The following is a 23,102-nucleotide window of genomic DNA, read 5'->3' on the forward strand; positions in this document are numbered from 1 at the left end:
ATTCGTGCACATATATGCTTTGTGTTGCATATTTATTGTCAATAAAACTGAATATGTATTTTAGACGTCTTTTTGTAGATCGATTAAAACCACAATTTCTGACATAATTACAATTTTAGTAAAAAAATCACATACCAAATCTTATTCACGAGAGTCATTGCATTTTGGAATTATCGCGTTTACATCCATGCGATAAACAGGCGATGAACCCTTTGATGATTTTGATTCAAAATTTAATATGCGACTATAAATTAGATGCTAAAATTGTGAACCAATGTTATATATCAAAATCTTTGCGTTTTATAGTTGATGCTTTCACTTCCATTTTGACAGACAGACAGACTTCCCATGAATAGATTTCTTTCAAAATTAGGTAGAATTCTATAAATTTCTTTAATTAGCAAAGTATATGACAGCAAATCTGCAAAATTAATGTTGATATAGCTTATGCCAAACTTTATCTCTCTAATTTAAAATATCTTTAAATAATCATGTTCACTGATAGGCAAATATAATTTCAAAAATGTGTTTTTTGAATTCAGTCTGAATCGTGGAGATCCGTCAAAATCTTGGGTTAGAACAATTTGTCGATTGTAGTACTCTATCTTTGTGCACTCCTATATGAGATAGTAAGACAAAAAAGTCTATCTCTAAGTTATTGAACAAATCATGCAGACACAAGTAAATGTATAGTTTTAATTGAGAGTATGTTCTTTAAAGCAAATAATATACATATAGAAATTCAGAAAATTTTATTTGAACTTGTCTTTTAACTGCTAAAAGCTAAATTCTTTTATTGATCTATGAACACAACTCTCTCATTCTTACATTACTTTAACATGTTTTTATTAATTGGCTTTCTTGTCTGTCTGCTTGTTTGTGCAAGTTTTGAACATATGATTACAATTAAAAACAGCCCATGATTTCACGGAGAAAAAAGTAAAATATTGCAAGTAATTGGAAGGGTTAATGCTAATACAAAAAAAATCGACTATCACTCTAAGCAGGGTAAAACTTCACTGACGTTATAATTATCGATCAGCTGAGAAAGCATTTTCCTGAATCTCTTCCAAGTTTATTACTTTAATTCTAAATTGACTCATAATTCCTAAGATCTCCAAAAGCCATCCTTATTGGACGCATAAAAATGAAGATCCGACAGGTTTGTATTACCGAAACTTTTCACATCCATTCCAAAAATAAAGTTTCCGATTGAAAAGAGCAGCAAAAGAAAAGCTCCGAATCCTTTCAACGTCCAACAAATCAAGTAAATGATCGTCGGACTTCTCCCAAACTACTCGTCAGAGAAGGAAAATACTTGAGCACGAATTCTGTTTCCGATAATCTCGGTGCGAAAGATTTTAAGAACGACGCTCTTATTGATGGTGGGCGATTTAGCAGCTAACCTGCAAAAATCAATGCTTCAATTCGCATAGGGAATCCACATCCGGCTACCAACTTCCTTCAAATCCTACTTAATGATATTTCTTCTGGGGAGTATCTTTTTTGGACACAAAAGACGGTGGACGTCCGCGTTTTGTGTTTGGAAAAAAAGAAAAGTTTCTGACAAAAATCGGAATTTTTTTTCCCTTGAATATGGTCAATATGGAAGCACATTTTTCTGTCAAACTTCAATTTTAGAATGTAGTTGTGTAAATAGTATTGAAATTCGTTAACTCCCAGAAAACAAATTAAATCTGCTGCTCCGATTGAAGATTTGTAAACTGAGGGTGAACATTTTTTTTTTTTATTTTACTCTTATTTGAATCAGATTAGTTTAGTTTAAACGTATTTGCCCCCCCCCAAATGTGGATTTTTTATAATTGCTTTTTAGATGCAACAGTTGCAAATATATTCAGATAATTTAGAAACAAATAGAGTTTTTGTTTATATGCTACAATATTATTAAAGAATGCAATCAATTCAATATTCAACAGTTAAGCACAATAGCAGCAATCAATTCAACAGTTAAGCACAATAACCCAGCGTTTCTCAACCTTTCAGTATTCGTGGCCCAGTTTTCAATCATAACTTTCATCGCCCCAATCAATAAAATGTATCCAACAATAATGTATATTGAGTATTTTGGATTCTGTTTTTAAATTATTTTTAATTTACTGCCAAAACAAGAGTAAAAGCGAGCCAAAGTTGGCGAGAAACCACATCTTGCATTTTGGACAAGCGGACCGTGAACAGATGAAGCGAATGAAAGCGGAGAAAATTTAAATATTATATTTGAAATGAAAGTCAAATAGGGAGATAACGTTAAAAGAATATGAAAGTAGAAAAATTCGTCAATGAAAGTTAACCTAGACGGAGTGAGCTAAATTTAGAAACGGGCAATACATTTTTTAGAATAATAAAAGAAATAAAACAGAAGCATGACAAAACAAAAGTGAAAAAAATAGGAATGTTTGTGCAAGGAAATCCACACGGCCAAGGCCGTCTCGAGCATGCGAGGAGTAAATGTTTTCTCATAAGAAGAAGGAAAATATTCGATACGCAAGTTTCAATTCCAGCCAGTTTCATTCGAGTCGATCCTTTTATCGCAATTGAATCAATTGTGAATTTGTATGTTATATATGTTTTCGTGTTAATTGCAATTCACCATATAAAATATTCACGGCAGCAGATTTATGCAGACTCATGAATTAATTTTTAAGCGGAAGTAAGCAAGCATTAGACGATAGTCAAGTATCAACAAGTACACAGACGAGCGTGGTTCCGAAAATAAAATCAAGGAAATATTCTCAAGAATATTTAATTTTTGGATTATACTGAAGTAAATGAAGAAAAAAGGCCCATCTGTATCATTTGCTCAAAATTGTTGGCCGCAGACAGCTTGAAACCTAATAAACTTAAACGACATTCGGAAACGCTTCATAGTGAGTACGTCAACAAACCCAGAGAATTCTTCGAATTAAAATTAAAATCATATAACAAGCAATAACAATCATAACAATTTGCGTGACAAATTGTTTTCAATACAGCTTGACGAAGCAACAGATAGTAATAAAGATGTTCATTTAATTGCCACGTTCGAATTTGTGGTAATATGTCAGTAGTAGAACTACTTTTCTGCAAACCAATAGAAGTCAAAACATCAGCACTCGCGTTATTTGCTATTTTAAATGATTTTATGAAAGAGGCAAACATAGAATGGAGAAATTGCGTCGGAATATGCACCGATGGTGCTCGTTCGATGTCCGAAAGATTCCAAGGTATACAAGCACTTTTAAAACAAAAATAGCCTCAGTGCACACATTGCATGATCCACAGAGAAACTTTGGCTTCGAAAGAAATGAGTCATGGTTTGAATATTGTGTTAACTACGGCTGTAACCGTAGCAAATTACATAAAAATGAGATCCCTGAAATCGAGAATCTTTTCCGCACTTTGTAAAGACATGGGTTCAGTACATTCAGCTTTACTATTTATTTTATTGCGAGACAAGATGGTCATCACATGGGAAATTTTTGCAACGTGTTTATGAATTAAGAGAAGAAATCGCCATTTCCTAGAAGAAGAAAACAGACAGGAGGCCGAGAATTTTCGCGATAGTTTATTTGTGATGAAATTGAGGTACTTGGTCGACATATTCGAGAACTGAGACTGGCTATTTCTATTTGCTCTACAAGACAGGAACAAGGAAGTCACTAATAATTATTAGTTTTTAATTTGGTATGTTTTGATTAAGTTAGTTGTTTTACTTCAATAAGTTATTAAATATGTCGAAATGTATTTTGTTTTCTATGTGTATGTGTGCTTTCCTTTCAGTCATATTTTCTCTTTTGAATAATATTTTCTCTTGAATATTCTCGCGCCCCCCTTCTAGTGTGCTCGCGCCCCCCTAAGGGGGCTCGCCCCACAGGTTGAGAATCGCTGCAATAACCCATGAAATAGAGACTTTCCAACTCGTGTAAATCACAGGATAAACAGCTAAGAGTTCAATGCTCCATTTTGAATGCTCTTTAAAGGGATGTTTTAGGATGAGCCTCCTCCTTTTGTGAAATGAACAGACGATGAAGACGACACCTTAGCTGGCATCCTCCTCTCAAAAAGAATTTGAATCAGAATTTTATTCTTTAATCCAATTTCTTGAACCAAAGATAGAACTCTTCTCACAAAGAATAAATAAACTAAAAATGAATTTGGATCATAGTCTTTATTAAATTCCAAACAGAACACTTTAAGATTATTTGTTTTACGCTATACATAATATTGTTATTTTTCACATTATAATTTTTTAACTATTGAAATATTCAGAAATTTAGGAAGAAACGTAGGTATACACAAAAAGGCATACAAACTTTCTCTGATATTGTAAAATCCTATAAATTCATAACAAAATCTTTTACAAATAAGGTAAACCCTTTTAAGTTTGAATTTATATATCAGTTGCTTATCAAACTCCACTATTAAATAATGTGAGTATTTTATTCATCGTATTAGGTTTCCCTGTGTTATAATCATATTATTTTTTTAAAAGAATCTGCCCGTAGCTAAAGTATTTTTCCACCTAACTTCTTTAAGTAAATCCCGGGCAAGGGGAAATAAAACTGCAGTTTTTTGCAAAGCTAGACAGTAGAAAAAAATAACTTTATGCTATAAAATAATCCCATACATTTCTCTTGAAATAGTTTATTTAATAAAAAGAATGTGAATTTTCTTGCCTTCGTAATTATTTTTATTTCTTTATATTTTTAATGAAAAGCTACTAATTATCTTCCCACAAATTGCAAAGTACTTTTTATACGCATTTTAAGCTTTTTATTCTGGGAAGAAGTTGTCCACCTAGAGAAATATACAAAAAAATAGACTGAAATATGCAATTATTTTTTATAAACTTAGTGCTTTTTACTTAAAAATAAACTTACTAGTACATAATTAAAAAGTTTAACTTATAACTAAAGAAGTAGAAATTCAGGTAAGTTGAAAACTGCATTTCGCAAATCTATGGGTTACAAAGATGTGATTACAAAATATCTGCTTCGGGTTTAGAGAATCGATGACAATGGAAGATTCAAGCTTTTACTTCCCTATGCAGTGCACACAGTAAAGCCTCTTTTAATATCTGGTTAATTTAGTTTCACATACCAAATTTATAACTTAATGACCATGCTAGTGGTTCACTTTAGTTTTTTTTTTTATTATTTTTTTTTTTTTTTAATAACTTCAAGAAAGTATCTATTTCATATCTAAAGTATCTAAAAGAAAGATTTTATTTTTTAACATATATGATATTTGAAAATTATAAAATGCCTGAAAAATCAACCACAACTATTAATCAATGAATTCCTTGCCGTTAAATAAAATCATTTATAATAAGAAAATAACGAACTTCAAATAAATTTAGCATTAAAAAGTATTATTTTACAAAACCACTCAAATAGAATACATTACCAATTAATGCATCAATAATATTCCAATATGCTATAAATAATTAATTTATTATACTTTAATTCATTTAATAATGAATTTAATAATTAAGTGTTAACACATGTCGCAGTCTTAATATTTCATAATTCATATTATTTCTTTTTTTATATTTGGCAACTAAAAAAATAACATTTTTGTTCGACCTGCTTGACACCACCTCATCCCAAGAGCCTTAGGCAACTGTCTAGTCTACCTAGTCAAAAAGTCACCATAGATTGATAATTGGAGTACACATTCCACTAAATATTCATTTTGTATTTAAAGAATTTTAGTTCATAAAATTAAATATAGCCAAGTTACAATGTCTGTAGATAAATGAATGCCGGCTCCTAAACCTACTTACCCATGGTCCAAAACTTTAAAAAATCAACCTTCAATAATTCTATCTATTATAACTCTGCATCTTGCATGCAAAAATCTTAAAATTTGCTTCTAGCAATTGGTTTAAACATTTACAAACTATTACGGAAAAAAATTAGATAACTGCATAATAAGATTAAGAATAATATTAAGAAGAGGGTCTTCCAAGAGAATACAAGAAAACTAGATTTAGTTCTATTTTAAAATATTAAAAATGTTCTGTTTATTTTTAAAATTATTTAACACCGCAAAACGGAAAACAAACGCATTAAATAAACTGTACTGATAAAATATTAAATAATTCTGCAGAATTTTTATTGAATACAAAATTGCTTTTCTATTAATTGGTTTGTATCTTTTAAAATGGCGAAATCTAACATTTAAATTTAATTCGAAAGAATTTATTATACACATGAATATTTTAATGTTGTGTTGACATAGCATTTTTATTCGTGGAGAATTCAAAAAATGTGTATCTAATATGTTCTTTCGTAAAAATCTTTTACCACCAGATAGGATCAAAGTTTAAATTCCGTGTTATTTTAAAATAAACAGTTGCTGTTTTTGCAACGAGTCTTTTTTTTAATTATTGCTACCATGCAAAAAAACGTGATTTTTTTTCGATAAATAATTCTATCTAGAATTTCTTTTTTTTAAAAAAAATATCTAGATTTCTTTTCTTCTCGTGAAAGTTTTTTGTTCTTGTTTCCTTGGAGATAAAACTGCGGCCAAGGAGAAAAAAATGTGAGTTTAAAACGAATTAATTTTTAAATGAAGAAGAAAAATTGCTGCATTCAAAGTATTTTATTATTTTTTTTTCTTATTGTATCTTTCTCTGCGTGTTTTCTTCAATTTTTATAGTGAGTCTTTTCGCAAGAATTATAAAATGTCAAATTATCTTTGCGAGATTAAAAATTTCATAAGGGCAGATAAATTAAAACTGAAAATCTGTTAACATTTGAATGGATACGTCAAACTTTTTTAATAACGTTTGCCAGTTGATGAAATAATGTTTATCTTCAATAAAACTGTGAATGGCTGAAAAGGAACAAAAATGTGAAGCAAAATTAATTCTCAGAAAATAATTTGTTACTATAAATAGCATTGATTGTTCGAGCAGCAATTTGACAGCAGAACTTTTGCCCATTTATTTATTTTTAAAAGGTGAGTAATAATGATTAAAGGAACTTCAAAATAATCCAGAAAGTAATTGGAGTATTTATAAACGAAATATAAGTGCTTTTTTTTTATCATACATCATTGTACTTTAGTAACTCGTAAATTTTATAAAGTTCAATAGTTTTTTTTTATGCAAAAGATTATTAATTTTTTTATCAGAGATTGTGACATTAGAATAAATATATTTGTTTTAATTAATATTGAAAAGCTTTATTTTAGTTCTAAATTCATTGTCATTCATGACAATATGAGAAGCACAGAATTCCATTATGTCAATTCGGAGCGTGGAAAATCAAAGCTAATGGCCTTAATAATTGTAAATCATCAATTTTTAGTTACTTTTAAAGTAATTAAATGCAGAAATTCATATTTTTGTTTAGTCTTTTAATCAAAAACAGAATTATAAAGTAATTAAATACAAAAATTCATATTCTTATTTAGTCTTTTTATCAAAAAAAAAAGAATTATAAAGTAATTAAATACAGAAATTCATATTTTTATTTAGCTAATCAAGGAAAGAATTACTTCAATCATCAATATTACTAAAGTATATCCTTATAGCTAACACAGTTGTTAGTTTCCGAAATTCTATTCCGAATTCAAATATATTAATGAACCAGCTTTGTTGAATTGCTGTATAAATTATAAAATTTGAAATCTCAAAAATCAGCCTTTATTATCACATTAATCATACATTTTATGTTAGGTCAACGATTTTCCCAAACAAATTCATGAATTATCATCCAATTTATCTTAAAAATAATAAACTTTCATCGCTATGGAATTTTATCTGTCCAAAACACAACCATTTGAAATTATTGGATTTCTTTATATACTATTTAAGAAATTTTCCTTTAAGTCATAACCCTTCCTTAGAAATATCTGCATGACATGCAAAGAAGAATAAAGTATTAAATAGAACTCCAAATCATAAAAAACTATGCTAGCATCCATCAACATTTAACACCACAGTTCTTCGAAAAAGAAATCAAAGCGTAACTGTCCGGAATTATTTTATCTTAACAGCGTGTTATTTCTTTTCTCTATATATGCTGCATAAGGAAGTTACTGCTATGTCATAAATCTTCCTCAGAAATACGCATGAAACAAAGCAAAACTTGTGTGGAGAGACTCTATCTTCTTCTTGAGTGGACACGCTCTGAACAAGTATTTTTCGACTGGGTTATCTCGATAAGAAAACATATCCGGATGAGATGAGAACTCATTTACAAGATTATGAGTATGAATGGAAGAGTTAAAGCAATCCTGAATATGTTCGAAAAACATTGTTTGGGTAGACAATCCAGTGATAAACAAATAATGTTAGGTGAAACGAAACTCGGTTATTCCTTTCGTATAGTTAAAAAAATTTGGTGTTTTGAATACATTTATTCATTTCACTATACTTATGAAATATTTAATACTTTGAGATTTGGCGGGTTAAGAACTATCCCATCTTTTGCATGCAGCGGATCAAAGAATTGTTTCTATTCTAGTAGTTCAAATTGTCTAAGACAGACAATGGTATTGTTTCAATATTCTTAAGCAAGAATGGGTGGTAAAATTTTCCTTTTTTTTATGCAGTTGGACAGCAATCTCAATGACTTATTGGATCGTGTCCCTCATCATCTCCAAGAACCACTGCAAAATCTGCTGGAGATTGATGCTCGCAGAAGACCCAACGCTCAGAACTTTTCGATGGTAAGTAAAGTTTCACTTCTCAAGCATTTATTTCTTAAAAAAATTTAAATATTTGAAAAATAAAATTTGAATACAAATGTGCAGACAACAAATAATTATTCATTCTATTAAAAATTTGACTTTCATGAATGACAGTTTTCACAAAAATAAGAAAGATCTTAAGCAAGGTTATCTAAAGTGCGTTATTTTCATGTCATTGATATCACATTGGAAGAGATCGATAAATATTCAATTTAAAGGTATACAAATTTATTAAGTAAATTCTATTCAAGTTGAAATCCATATTAAAGCTTTTTTATAATTGCTTCTTTCTTTTTCGTGAAAGGCTTGAATATATTTTCCCATCTCTAAATAAATAATGAAAAATACTAAGATAAATAACATTATACAAATTTAATTATTTCTAAAGAATGATAACGTTGATGATAAATAACTGAATATATATATTCTAGAAAAAATGATATACGGTTTTTACAAGGGTGAAATTAAATTTCATTTATGATTAATGGAAAGTTTTAAAAAATGTAACAATAGTATTTTATTTTTATACTGTTAAGCTTCGTTAAATTTGTGCTCATATATTCATATAGAAAAACTGAGGTTTTGAAGATGATATTTTTTGGGTATTAATACTCAAATTTAATATGAGTTTTGAATAACATGCAGTAAAAAACTATCAAAAACTTTATATACAATCTATAACAAGCATTTTGTATTAATTTTGTAGCAATATGACATACTTCTACGGAAATATTTCTAACTGGAGAAAGATTTTCATTTAATAATTCTCTCTAATTTCAAGAGCATCATTTACTAAATGGAAATTAATGAATTAAATTTCCTTGGATTCCATAAAGAAAAAAAATTATACTAAGATGATAATGCTCTAATAAAATGTAATCTTAATGTTTAATTCAATAATTTAATTCCAGTTATTAAAAATCTTCCTAAATATTAATATAAAGCATGCAACTGCTCTTCTGGAGCTAATCTTTTTATTCATATAAGCCTTATTTATTACTTTAAATCACTTCATATTTAGAAGTCGCCATTATCTAGGTTTATATTTTTTTACAATCTTTAAAACGTTCCTCAGCTGCATTATATAATTTTGTCAAAAAAAATAACACCTGTCTGATTCATTGCTGAATGCTTAATTAAAACTAGACGGCGACTCATTCCAGATGTCTTCCTATATGGTTGTGTATTAAATAACTTGACATATTTGGACGATTTGAATAATCGTTTGTTTAATTAAATGGCTTCGTCCAATGATCGAGACTTTTGGTCACGTGTCAATCAATCGAGTTTGCTAACAATCGTGAAAGCTGCAGGTGCGTCCCGGGACGTCTGCTGAACGAGATCAACTGAATCAAGCCTTTGATAAATGTTTCCATTCTTACCCCCGGGCGTTATCGACCCACCCCCGGGTTAGGTCGATACAGTACAGCGCTCCGTAATGACTAGCTTTAGCAAGCACACAGAAAATTCATGTTCCCATCCTTGATTACGATGGATAAAATTTGAGAGAATGATTGCATGCAACATACATTCCAATCAATCTGCATTCATCAAATTTAGAAATGCAGCAAATTTTATTCAAATGATGAATTCTACTTTCAATGGAAAAAAATGTATTTTTATTTATAAAAAAAAAATATTTAGGAAAATGTAAAAAATCAGCTAACTGCAGAAGTTTTCAAATTTCATAATACTGAATATAATAACGCTTGAGTTTACAGCTAAGAAATCTGATCTAATTAAATGATTAAAGAGCATTAAATTAATTATCCAATCAATCAGTTTTAATATGATTCAGTTTGAAATGCACTAAATTATTACTTACAATTAATCAAAGCACTAATTACCCTCTCTTGCTGGAAAGTTAAATTCAAAAGGTTATCAGAGTTGCTTTTACACACATAAGAGGCAAGCTTTCATAAGCAAATGATTTCGATTTACGAGGGAAACAGAGGTAATAACTTAGGAATCGATGCATTTTCATGAAAATATCGAATGAAAATAAGTCCTTGATGCAAACATGGGGATATTTAGTTGTTCTTGTAGTGTGTTAGACAATGAGTTTGTAACTTAATTTTTCATTATATTTTTCTGTTCATTTAAGATAATTATATCAAAATATGAGTCAACACAAATTATAACACATATAACTACTAAGAACAAAAAATAATCCAAACATTTCTTAATTAGCAACAATCATAATATTTGCAACAATACTTCCGCTTTGATTAATAAAGAGGAAAATTGACTTCCACTTCCATTATTAAAGACACAGTGGTGTACGAATCAAAATCGATATTTACTAGTTTCTATTTGCTCAAATTAGTGTTTCTGAGGCACAAGTGTAAGAATTTTTCCTTATACTAAATTAATAATATGCTGTAGAAGTAATTCTTCTTGCAAACCAACTTCTCAAAAAGGTACTGAGTGTCAAGAATAAAATTCTGCCATGTGGAAGTATTTCTACCATGTACGAGTATATAACGATAAATATTTCTTACATTTGATGAATAAATTATTTGATTTATGAACTATAATTTATAATCTCAGATTCAAATGAATTACTTTGAACTACTTAGTTTTGCTTTCAAGCTTGCTATAGAAATTTTAGCGTAAGCAACACATGCTGTCAATTATAGAAATGAAATTTCTCCCTAATATTAAATCAGGGAGCTGTTAAATCCATAAGTTGTGTAAAACCTTTATTCCTCAGACATTTATAGTGTATTTTCTGTAATTAAGGGAGAATTTAATGTTAAAAACTTAATTTTCAATAATAATAAATAAGTATAAAGGAAGAATTATTATTAAAAGTATAGTTCTCAATGAAGATTCTATTAACAATTGTTTCACAATTTTTTTACTGATATATGGAATTTTTTTCTCAAAAAAAATATTTTGCAATACTTTTTCAGTAGAATTTAAATATTTGTTGCCATTGAATTTATGCATGTTAAAGTATAAAGTTAAAATGCATTTCCAGTTGCAAGGAAAAGCTGTATTAATTCTACTTAGCATATTTTGTCTGATGAACACTTCATTATGTAAATTAATTCATTAAGACAGAAAATTAAATATATTTTTCAATTTGCTTTCAAAACGGTAAGTGTAAAACATATAACCACTAAGAACAAAAAATAATAGTTAAATTAAATTTGACATCTAATATTTGAGAATTTAATATTGCGAATATAAAATTAAATAAATATATGAATCTGAACCAGAAAATATCTGTAAAATCGTGATATGTTTAGGTTCTTTTCATTCTAAGAAAAAAGTTTTTTTTATCCCGCGAATAGATATGTTTCTAATTACAATTAATTATTTAACAAATAAATAAATACTCAGTTTAATATAACAATGATTCTGAGTATTAAAAAATTAAAATGTTTGATCTTGGTCTACGTCTGAAAGACCGGCTACCGGAAAGGATGTATGACCTTAAAGGCGACCAAAGAACGAACTATCATTTATTCAACGAAAGGCTTATAATCTTTGCAGAACATGGACGGTAATTAAGATTATGCAAAATAATTCATTTGACAAAAATAAAATAACTTAATTAATTATAAAAACAAGCCTATTCTGGTATTAAGAGATAAAAACTTAATAAAAAAACATGCATAAACAAAAGAAGAAACATAACTATAACATCCAAAGGGTGGAATATGTAGTAAATACACTGTATATCTACATCAAAAGTCAAAAGATTAATGTTTAAAATACAATCACTCAATTAAAATTTTAAAAAAATGTCAGTGACAAAGTAGAGAACAGCGTGAGTACAGCCACCATCACTCGAAGGATAAAACTGCATAAATATTCAATTAAAGAAACAAGAGTTTAAAAGTGTAGACATAAAACATACAACTAACTAAAACAGAGTAAATGAATAACCAATTTAGCAGCAGAAGCAGAGTAAAATCACAAATAGGTAAGTGAATTGAAAGCAAACAGAGAATAGTACAAAAAATTTTAACAAACAAAGTTCTCAGCACACAAAAAGAACACCACCAAATGCTGGAGAAAAAAATTGGATAAATGATTCAAGCTACAGACAAAACAGAAACAACAACCAGAAACAAAAACTGATCACTCCTCCCTTCTCTGAATTTCATTATAAAAATTAAGAACTTGAATTATTTAATATAAATTTTAATACTTATATGAACAAAAGCCAATGATTTTTTTAACTTGCTTAGCACAAGTGTATTGTTTGAAAAAATCTGGTAGTATTCTTACATCTAGGTATGCCATTTTTCTCCTTATCGTTGCTGCATTTCAGCTGTATCCCGATGGAAACATTTACCCTACTCAAGATTCACGTTCTCATAGTTTTCCTGAAAGAAAAATCGAAATCGGAATCAATAAATGGACTTTATAAAAATATTCTGCCGAAAAATTTAGAATACAAAGGCAGCATTTCCTCAAAGAAATCCCTATATTTTTTTTCTTTGGAAAATCCTAAAATATTGCCACTCGCTGATGTATCCTGTAAAAATTGCATCTTTGAATATGGTCTAATAGTAGTTTTTTGTCATCGCAAAATTCCATTTTTCCTAATATTGTTGTTCTATCTCAGCTGCATCCCAACGGAAACACTCATCCTACTCATCGTTCTTTTTCTCATAGTTATCCGGCAAAAAGTCGAAATAGGAATCAATAAATAGTATTTTAAAGATATTCTATCAGAAGATTTAGGAAATAGAAGCAGCGTTTCTCTCAAACAAATCCTGTAATTTTTTTGTCTTGGCAATTCCTAGAATGTCTGCAGACAAAATGCGTCCATACTCGTCTTTCGGTATGATAAGCCAGTTTCCCAGTCTTCACTTCTAAAGAAGCGTTTCATTTCAAACCCTATAAATCCTCCGTCTTTCTTTTTGTTTTACTGGATTAACAAAAAAAAATGTATGAAGTTATTACTTAAACACAGAATTTTATTTATTGTTGTTCGCGACTTTGACAACTTTTTTCCTGAAACTGATCTTCATGCGCAGAGAAAAAGGTTGTCAGATATGATTTCTGGATGTTAACTTAACTATACACTAAAACACATTTAAAAGTCAGCCTCTTTTATATGCAGAGTACATTTCAATCCAGTTCTTTATCAAAGATAAAAACAATGAGTTGTCCATGTCTATTGAGAGGACAGTGCCATAAGGCTTATTCTTATATCAATAAATACATATTAATCCAACTTTTTGTAAGGAAATTTCACCAACAGCTTCTTTTGGTGTAAGACACCTTCATGTATTCATACCTATCCAACAAAAATTATTTTATTGCATTCTGGACAAAAATTTCAAATCAGTTAAACAAAAATAAACTGAATCCGATTTCCATTATATTGTTGCATTCTAACTTCAATTTCTCTAAATCTACAAATACAGGGACTTGAATCGAATGTATTCTGAGCTATGCAGCAAAGTATCAACATTCTGAATAAACGTAAAATTTCCTTCTATTTGAAAGGTTCGACCTGTTTATGAATATTATGAAAATGTCCAGTTGGGCTTATTGGAGAATCTATTAACTATGATTCGAAGCCTGCACTTCTGCTATTATCTTGGATATAGCAAATCATAAAGGTGGAAGCTGAGTTCCTCAATGTGGTTGCATATTACAAATATTTCGACATAACAGTATATCCATAATATTTATTTCCTTGAATCTGTGTTGTTTTGAGGTGAGGATACTTCTCTGATACATCTCTTTCTCTAGTTCAAAGTAATTTTAAAATGTTTGGATTATATATAAACTTTGAAACTCTGCACAATGTAGTATAAACCTCAGAGTAAAAGTAATAGGGATACAGGATTATTTGTAATAATATTGTTTTATTATTTATATTATAATAAAAAGAAAACAGGTTTTTTTAAAACGGTATTTTCAGTTTATTTATATTATTGATAATCAGTGGCCTTGTAAGATAATAAACGGTCTAGTTGAGGAATAATAACTGGTGGGGGAGTTGTGGGGGTAGTATAATATTCTCTAAATAGTAGTACTCAAAAGTTCACTAACAAACTTCCACATTAATAATGAATTTTTCACTGTGATCCTCTATCTTCTTACAGAAGAAACACAATGTTTTCCTTTTAGAAAAATTCAATTTATGCCAGTTGCCCCTGAAAGTCTTCGAGAAAGGTAACCTACTTCACAATATTGGAGCTAAGGAAACTTCTATCTCAGATATTTCCTAAGTGAACCAAAATGGTTTATATCAATAGATGTTGCATTTCCCTTTGTCTTTCCTTATTTATAGATGTCTAAATAAATTAGACCAAGAGAGGTTAGAATTGCCGCTTATTGAACCTAATTTTTTTGCATAACTTTTGGAATTAAAAGGAACTGTAAAAAAAAAGAAGCGGACTCCCGGGAAAAATCTCATGATAATAGCTGAAGCAAATAACAAAAAAGTTATGACAATTTCTCGTTTGAACGAATAGGAGACAAAATATACACGAAACGCCATTTTATATTCAAAATATCGTCTTTATAATCACATTTCCTCAACAAGTCGATAGAGACCTTTTCCAGTGTAGCAAATATTGCTTTCTTGTATAAACGTACCAAAAGTTATCCTCATTTAATCACATGAATAGAGCATTGATACTTTACTTTTACAGCACAATAAATATCAATAAAGTCTTACGCTTACGATTGCAACATTTTACTTACATCCTTATTCTGTCAACTGTACTTGTAATGCAATAAATCACTATCATATAATGCTGCTCAATCATAAGAAAATAGAACACAGTAGACTCTCCTTCAATGGGGCGGATAGGTATCTCGTAATGGGATATCGCGTTATAGGGTCTCTAATTTGTAATTTCTGTTATACCTACTGTTAATATATAAACAGTAATAGTAATTTCTGTTATACCTACTGTTAATATATAAACAGTAATACTGAGAGTTAAAAAAAATACTTCACTAGAAATATGACAAACTACAAATTAGAGACCTTATAACGCGATATCCCATTAAGAGATACCTAATAAATTACTAGATAAATCCTATGCATTTGTTTTTCTAAACAATAAATAACAAATTTACACTATATGGAAGCTAATTGTAGAAAGTCCTTTGAATAAAAACATGAACAATGATAGTGAAACTTAAAATGGAATATATAAGAGGAAAATTCATAAAGCAACAGAAAAAAAATAGACGATATGAATCAACATTTTATAACTACCACTCTTGAATTGTGATAACAAATCTATAAAAAGAAGATTATGTTAATATCACAATAATACGAAATTTATATTAAGTGGTACTTGTTAATATAATGAAGATATACCATGAAATTCCGTGCTTTATTTCACAGGAAATCATCTAGTGTCCCCAAATTAACACCCAAAAATACTTGAAAATCTCCGTGTTACAGAATTGTACATTTCACTTCTTTAATAACTTCATTTCTGTTCAGTGTTGTTAATAAAATTGCAGGAAAACGATAATACCCAGCCTGAATATACTAAGAACCACATGTACTTGTTTACAAAATATGCTTGGCAGAATTAATTTTACTTGCAGTTTCTCTAAGTTACATTCTTCTTAATCTTCCAAAAGGAAAGAAAATTTACTTTCCTGCTTTCACTCCTGCTTTCTGGAAATTTATTTTTGTATAAGTTACTATTATTGTTGTTCTGTATTTTCCTTCTTTGTACTGAGAAGAAGCACATTTACTTGCAACTTCAAAACCTGATTAAACGGCAGTTCAAAATAAATAAACTAGTAAATAGTCGTCTATATCATATTTTATATATATATATTCTTGCAGAATTCTAAATCTTAAGAAGGTGCAAAATCTTTAAGATTTCGTATAAAAAAAGTTTCTGTAATAGTTTATCAAATAAATATAATTTTCACGGCGTTTGAGTTTCATATTCTTTTGGGAATTAAGTTGAAATTATTTAAATGTAGAATATATATTCAAAAAGTGTTTTTGAGTTTCAGTATGTAGAAGCTATATTTTTCATACTTATATTTCAATAAATAAAATATACTTGTGCGTGACTAGAAAAATAATAAGGTTTTTATTTACTAATTATTTTTATTACGATATTTTTTAAACAAATTTTCATTTAAAGAGCAAAGGTTCGTACTGCTGAAAAATATTCAATATCGATTTTATTATTTATTCACGTTTTAAATGTTCGAAAATTTCCATTTTATAACCTTTTATTTGACTTACCCTGTTTTATATTTTGCTTATTTTCTAATTCACTATTATTCTGAAATTCTGAATAGTTGTTTGTTTCGGGAAACAATACGTTATTTTTAATAATTTTACGGTTAATTTATAAATTAGTAGTTTAATTCTATTCAGTTTTTATTCAATATGAATAGCGCTATCTGTATGTGAGTTTGAAAAATATTTGATTTATAATAATGGATTTTCATAGATATTAAAGACAGTAAAATAGAAAATAATAAAATGCAAAACTTTTTAAAGCCACAATTTTAGTTCATTGAAAATTGAAAATCTTTGTTAAAAATCTGAAACCAAAAAAATTAATGTAAACGCGTGAAGCGTTAAAAACAATATTATTCTTAATTTCAGCATTTGCATTAATTTATATTGAGTTGCTTATATCAACCTCACTGGATAATTAATCTTGAATGAAAGCAGCTATTGATTAACAATTTCTATGTGAGCAATTTTCAAATATATACAGAAACGAAATTCTGATTATTAAGAACTAAGATTGCTCAAACTAGTGATAAAACTGTTAAAGATAATTCTATTATGATTTTCAATAAATGCGTAGTAAGTGCAAATATTTCAAAGAAACATTCCTGCAGTACAAATTGTCCTTTGCATTGCAGGCATGATAATGCCATTTATTCCTCTGTTCGGCATCTTAAGATAAAACAAGTCGTTTATTTAGATAAATGGCAATTGCCTCCGAGTCAATTCTTGTCTCAATCACTTGTGATTATTTTCTTTTCCACAGTCATCTTCTGTCCAAGTAGATTAGATTGGGACCCTTCAGAGCTAATAAGAGATACAGTATTAGCTTCAACAAGAGCTTTCACAATGAAACGAACCATTTAGATGCCAAAGGCAGTGGACGGTGCAAAAGCAAAACGACAGCCGAAACCTAATGCCAAGAAGAGATGTTAATTAACAATCCTAGTAAACGAATTCTTTCTAGAATGGTTAGGAAGGTCATTTAAAGCAACTTTCAACAATTATCTGCCATTTTGGCGAAATTTCACTTTTCATTTTACCGACCGACTTAAACGAAGGTAATTTCAAAATCCGCAGAGATATCAAATAAAGCAGAAAAGGAGAGTCTCACAATTGCGTTTAGATAATTGTTTCATTTTTCGATTACCTATCTTGTGAATTCCATTTTATCTTTTGAATGAAAATTCCTTTTTCGGAAAAAGGTATTTCAAACTATAGTTCATCATAAATGGAAGATTACATTATTTCTGTGGTATAATTTTTATACAAAAATTTAAATGAATATTCAAAATAAATATAAAAGGGCACCTCTTTGGTATATACAACAAAAATGTTACATGTGTTTTTAGTTCCTATTTATTTAATACATATTTTTAAAAGTTTGAAAATCCCTTTTAGAAAATAAATACATGGCGTATTATTAGATATATAAGAATTAAATTTAAGCTTTTTAAAAAATGAAGCGTATAAAACTTCCTATTAATTAATATTTTAACTTATGTATCTTGTTTAAATTTTGAGCATTCACCTTCAAATTCTTATAAAGTCGTTAAAATTACTAAAATTGATAATTTTATAAAACCTTGCTTATATAATTTCATTAATTAAAAAATTATTTCATTTTTTTAAATGTAGTGCCGAAAGCGCTTTGATGTTAGAAGCAAGTCACGAATAGAATAATGAAAAAAAAAATGAAAATACTTATTCTTGTAATTAAAATCAAAATACTATTATAAAACCAAGCATCATTTTAATTTAACTTTCATAGAATCGATTTATTAGCTATGCATAAAAATTCTCCATTCATTTTAATTACAAGACAAAAATTAATCCACCAACAATGGCATGCTTATATAAACTTTTTCATACTGATCTGAAGAATGTAATTAGTTTTCTTAATAGGTCGTACCAGAAAACACATATCTAGGCTTCGTTAATCCTTTAAAGTATTTTGTTCAGTAAAATACTTTAAAGGATAAACATCCAGTAAAGTATTTGTCCAAACCATGGTATCTGTTCTTATCATTAAATAACAAGTTCTTTTTAATTAATATAAGCAAATTCAATAATGATAGCGATCTAGGTTTTCTTTAGTTTAATTTCTGAATAATTCGTATTATGATATTATTTCATTTGCGGCATAAGCATTGTTATTATCTTGAAAGAGGCCCCTTTTGGTGATATTCTTTATTTCTCATAGTTTTTATTTTTAAATAAAAGAGACTTTATCGTTCTCAAAACACGTATGACATTAGACACCAATTATCTTTTAAATTACATATATTTTATTGCATCAAGACATTGACATAATATAAAACAAATAATTAAAACTTATACTAATATAGCTTAGTTATTTCCTAAAAAGAAATTTAGTTTCAAGAATGTAGGTACATGTTCACTGGCTTGACACAGTTTGCAGTAGACAGTGGCACAGTTCTCACTGGCTAGTGCTCATATCCTTATAGTGGAACTCTCGTATGTACTACGTTTGGATACGAAAGCGAACGTGTCTCTTTTATGTTGTTGTTGTTATTAATGCTTCCTTAACTATTCTTTAAAAAATGCATAGCAGTTCAAAATATTAAATACATCAGATATAAAACTTGCATTATCGGCCTTCCTATGCAGTCTAAATTTAAAAAGATTGTTCAAAAATAACGTTTCTCAAATCCTGAATATTCTCACGTATTTCTCATCCTTATAAGCATGATAAGATTATACTTATAAGAGAAATAAGATTTTGTATTCTGCTCTTAGGGAGATTAGGCTCAGAAAGAAAGAAACGCTTGAAAGATCCAACCAAGCTGTTCCTCGCAGTTTGATAATTTACTCCTTAATTATGGTATTAGAGAATAAATCTTTCGTTAAATAATCACATTTTTCAAGTAATAATCTAAAATTAAATCATTGACAGACGTCAAAATTCAGTACGCAAACGAAGTGAAATCCATAAACATCTTAAGAGTTCTTCTATGTATTCTTAATTGAATCAATACGAAAATTCCTTCTCAAAACAGAAAATGCCGTCTGATCAGATAAGAGAGAAAGCTACACAATTACGAGATAAGACACAAGTTAAGAAATATTAATATTTATCATATAGGAAATATTGCGTATAATGAATCTAGAAAATGCGTCGTGTTTGTTTCGATTGCTCCGATTACTTTTTCTGGCACGTTATTAAAACTTTGAAAAGCTTTCGAAAATTCTGTAACTATGCCACAATTTAAAATTATTTGATGCCAGATGAAAAAAGAAGATCTCTCCTATTTCAGCATTGTTATAAAACCTTTCAAAGAAGAAATTTCAAAAATAATATTCTTTTCGTTCATGCAGTTGGCAGTCATTTAAATTCATATCCTTTAGTTAAGCTATTTTAGAAAGCATACAGGATGTCCAGATACCGCCGAACAAAATATGCAAAATGAGAGTCTCGCTCTGAATACAATTAAATTGTACTATGAATTATACCTCTATGACACATTGTTTTAGAGAAAATGCCAAAGGAAAAGATAAGACATCACATCAATCTCAAAAAGAAAATTGATGTAAACAGGCTTAAAGGTTCTTACATAAGTCATAGAATTTGAATAAATAGTTGCTGAGAATGACCGCCACGTATTTCCAGGCATGTGCATGCGTGTCGTACAGTGACTAACTGCACAATATACAATTTAATAGTATCGGTAAACGTGGTGGAAACATGTAAACGAGACATTAAGCCACTTTCTAAAGTATCTAAAGTTCGGTATACCAATTTCTTAATATTCCCCTCCTCTATTAAAAAAAAAGGGGGGGGGGCAAAGAAATAAGATCTATTGATAGTGATGGCCACACAATAAGACGCCTACGTCCAGTACAGTAGCTAGGATATTTCAGAATTTTAAGCAAACGACCTCTGATTCTTTGCATAAATAATATACATGCGTCTACATGTCTTTAAACTGCTCTCCTTTCATAGATTAATGGGATAGAATTGCTATTTTTTAAAAATCGTTTGCTTAAATCTTTTTTTTTTTTTTTTTTTTTTTGCTGTTTTTTCAACTGTTTTTTTAATTTCGCAAGCTACAATAAAGCTTATTTTTTTAACACCAGATGTGACATCGCACTTTTTCATTTGGATTTTTCTAAAAAAAATATGAGTCGCAGAGGTTAGTGGATAGTTTTAATGTATTTAGAACGAGGATTCACGTTCTGCATAGTTTGACCGGTGAAATCCAATTATACGATATATAATTAGTTTATGAAAACATCGTTTAGGAATTATATTGTTTCTTCAGCACACAGAAATCATATTTTTATTCTTCAGCTTCTTATTCTTCTAAATAATATTTCTAATTTTATTTCTTATCTTCTTGTAATTAAAATGGAAACATGGAATATTTACCAGATATAGAGCAGAAGATTACAATTAGTCACTAAAAATAACTAAATACGCTACAACTTCTTCACAATATTTGAGCTTTTAGAAAATAAAGTGTACACATTTTGTAAAATTATAAATAACAAAAAATATTGTATGGAAAAAAAGCTTTACATTTTTTCACGTTTGAAAATGAGAGTCTTAATATAATTATAAACGTTTTATTGATCCTATTTGTACCCAAAGTAGTACTAGTAACATATGTATTTTAATGAAAATATCTAATACCTAGGAAAAGTTTTTAAAAAAATACAGACGCAATGGAATGCATTCCTTTTACCTTTTTTTTTTTTTAAGTAATGCATTCTATCTATAATCTATAAAAAAATTTATATAAAATCGAAATATATCAATTATAAGTAACCAATATTCTTCACTTTATATATAGTTTTACTTCACTAAAACTTTTTTTCATATTTGTAAATAAGAAATGTAATCGATTTTTTTTACTCATTTTTTAGTATTTCAGCGTTTGAAACTGTACAGTTGTGTGTTCTCGAAGAACAGTACATTGTTTTAAAACTTTTAGAGCTTAATTATCGTTAATATATTAATTTAATTAAATTTTGATTTCATACAAATGACGCTATGTCGCAGTGATTTTGAGGAAAACAAAACTTGATTTCAAGATTCCGTAACGTTTATAATAACGAATTATAAATTAAAGACTAAAACACTAATTAAACTCGTAACTAAAATAAAAACGATCTTCTTTCTATTACACTAAGAAGAGTGTACTTTTAAAACAAAATTTTTATTTCCATTTAGATTAAGTATTTTATGGAGCCGGCTGTCCATGCTTTGCAATACCTGGATGTGATTCAGATGAAAGACTCTAGTCACAAATCGCATTTCTATCATAGCCTGCAAGGAACACTCTTCAGTATTCCTAAGGTAAGTCAATAAATATATTGATGAACTCTAGATATATTGATTATCAATATAGTTGCTGACAGCCAAAGGCAGCGTTGATTACGGAATGCTTTATCAACACTAAATTCCACCAAAAACACATCTTTCCTTTCGTTTACTGATTTAATATTTGTTTAATAGAAATCCCAACAATATAAATTTAATCTTCAACCTTATATTAATTTCTTGATAATAACATGTTCTTAGAGATGTTTTTTGACACCTTAATTAGGAAAATTCAGTGAATTTACTTGGCTTTAATTGCTGTTAAAAAATTTGGGAGGGTGATTGAATTCAAAATTTGCATTAGTACGTTTCTGACGATTAGTTTGTATATTCTGTTGCAAATATTTTTTCCATGCATGCGTAAAATTAAAAGAACAAACACGATTCTAAATTTTAAAGTCAACAAAATGGAAACAGCAACGACTCTAATTTTGTTTTTTACCAACGCAAATGATACATCCTCAACGAATATAACAATTGTGATTATACAGTTAAAAGAATTAAGCCAGACCATCAATTTAAATTTTAGAGCAAGCATGGAAAACAATTTTGCTTCTAGTACAACATCGTAAATGCATATACAATGTATCGAAAAAGTCTCTTCACAACTTCAAAAAAGTAATTAAAAAATGATGAGATATACAACTAAGACTTGATCCATATATTAAGACATTCTCAAAGTTCATGGTTATATTGCATATGTGTATTTAGACTTCTTATTCATGAAGGAAAAACCCTAAAATAATTGCTACTGCTCAAGAAAAGGCACAATGGATATCTTGGGAGGGGGTATCTTTCAATGAGGCTATGTTCAGGAGGTGTATTTTTCATTAACTTGTCCAAAAAACATACGGT

At 28.8% G+C, this 23,102-nt stretch overlaps 1 protein-coding gene across 4 annotated transcripts in view; it reads left to right on the plus strand.

The window, feature by feature from the left end:
* The window catches only part of LOC129960797 (SCY1-like protein 2), a 334,172-nt gene that overhangs the window by 248,436 nt on the left and 62,634 nt on the right, over positions 1-23,102 (plus strand). For all 4 annotated transcript variants that reach the window (XM_056074446.1, XM_056074447.1, XM_056074448.1 and 1 more), the window contains 2 exons: positions 8,563-8,679; positions 22,098-22,223. In XM_056074446.1, the coding sequence (XP_055930421.1) occupies positions 8,563-8,679; positions 22,098-22,223 (243 nt within the window). The remainder of the gene's footprint in view (positions 1-8,562; positions 8,680-22,097; positions 22,224-23,102) is intronic.

Source organism: Argiope bruennichi, chromosome X2 (assembly GCF_947563725.1).
Source record: "Argiope bruennichi chromosome X2, qqArgBrue1.1, whole genome shotgun sequence".
NCBI classification, from domain to species: Eukaryota; Metazoa; Arthropoda; class Arachnida; order Araneae; family Araneidae; genus Argiope; species Argiope bruennichi.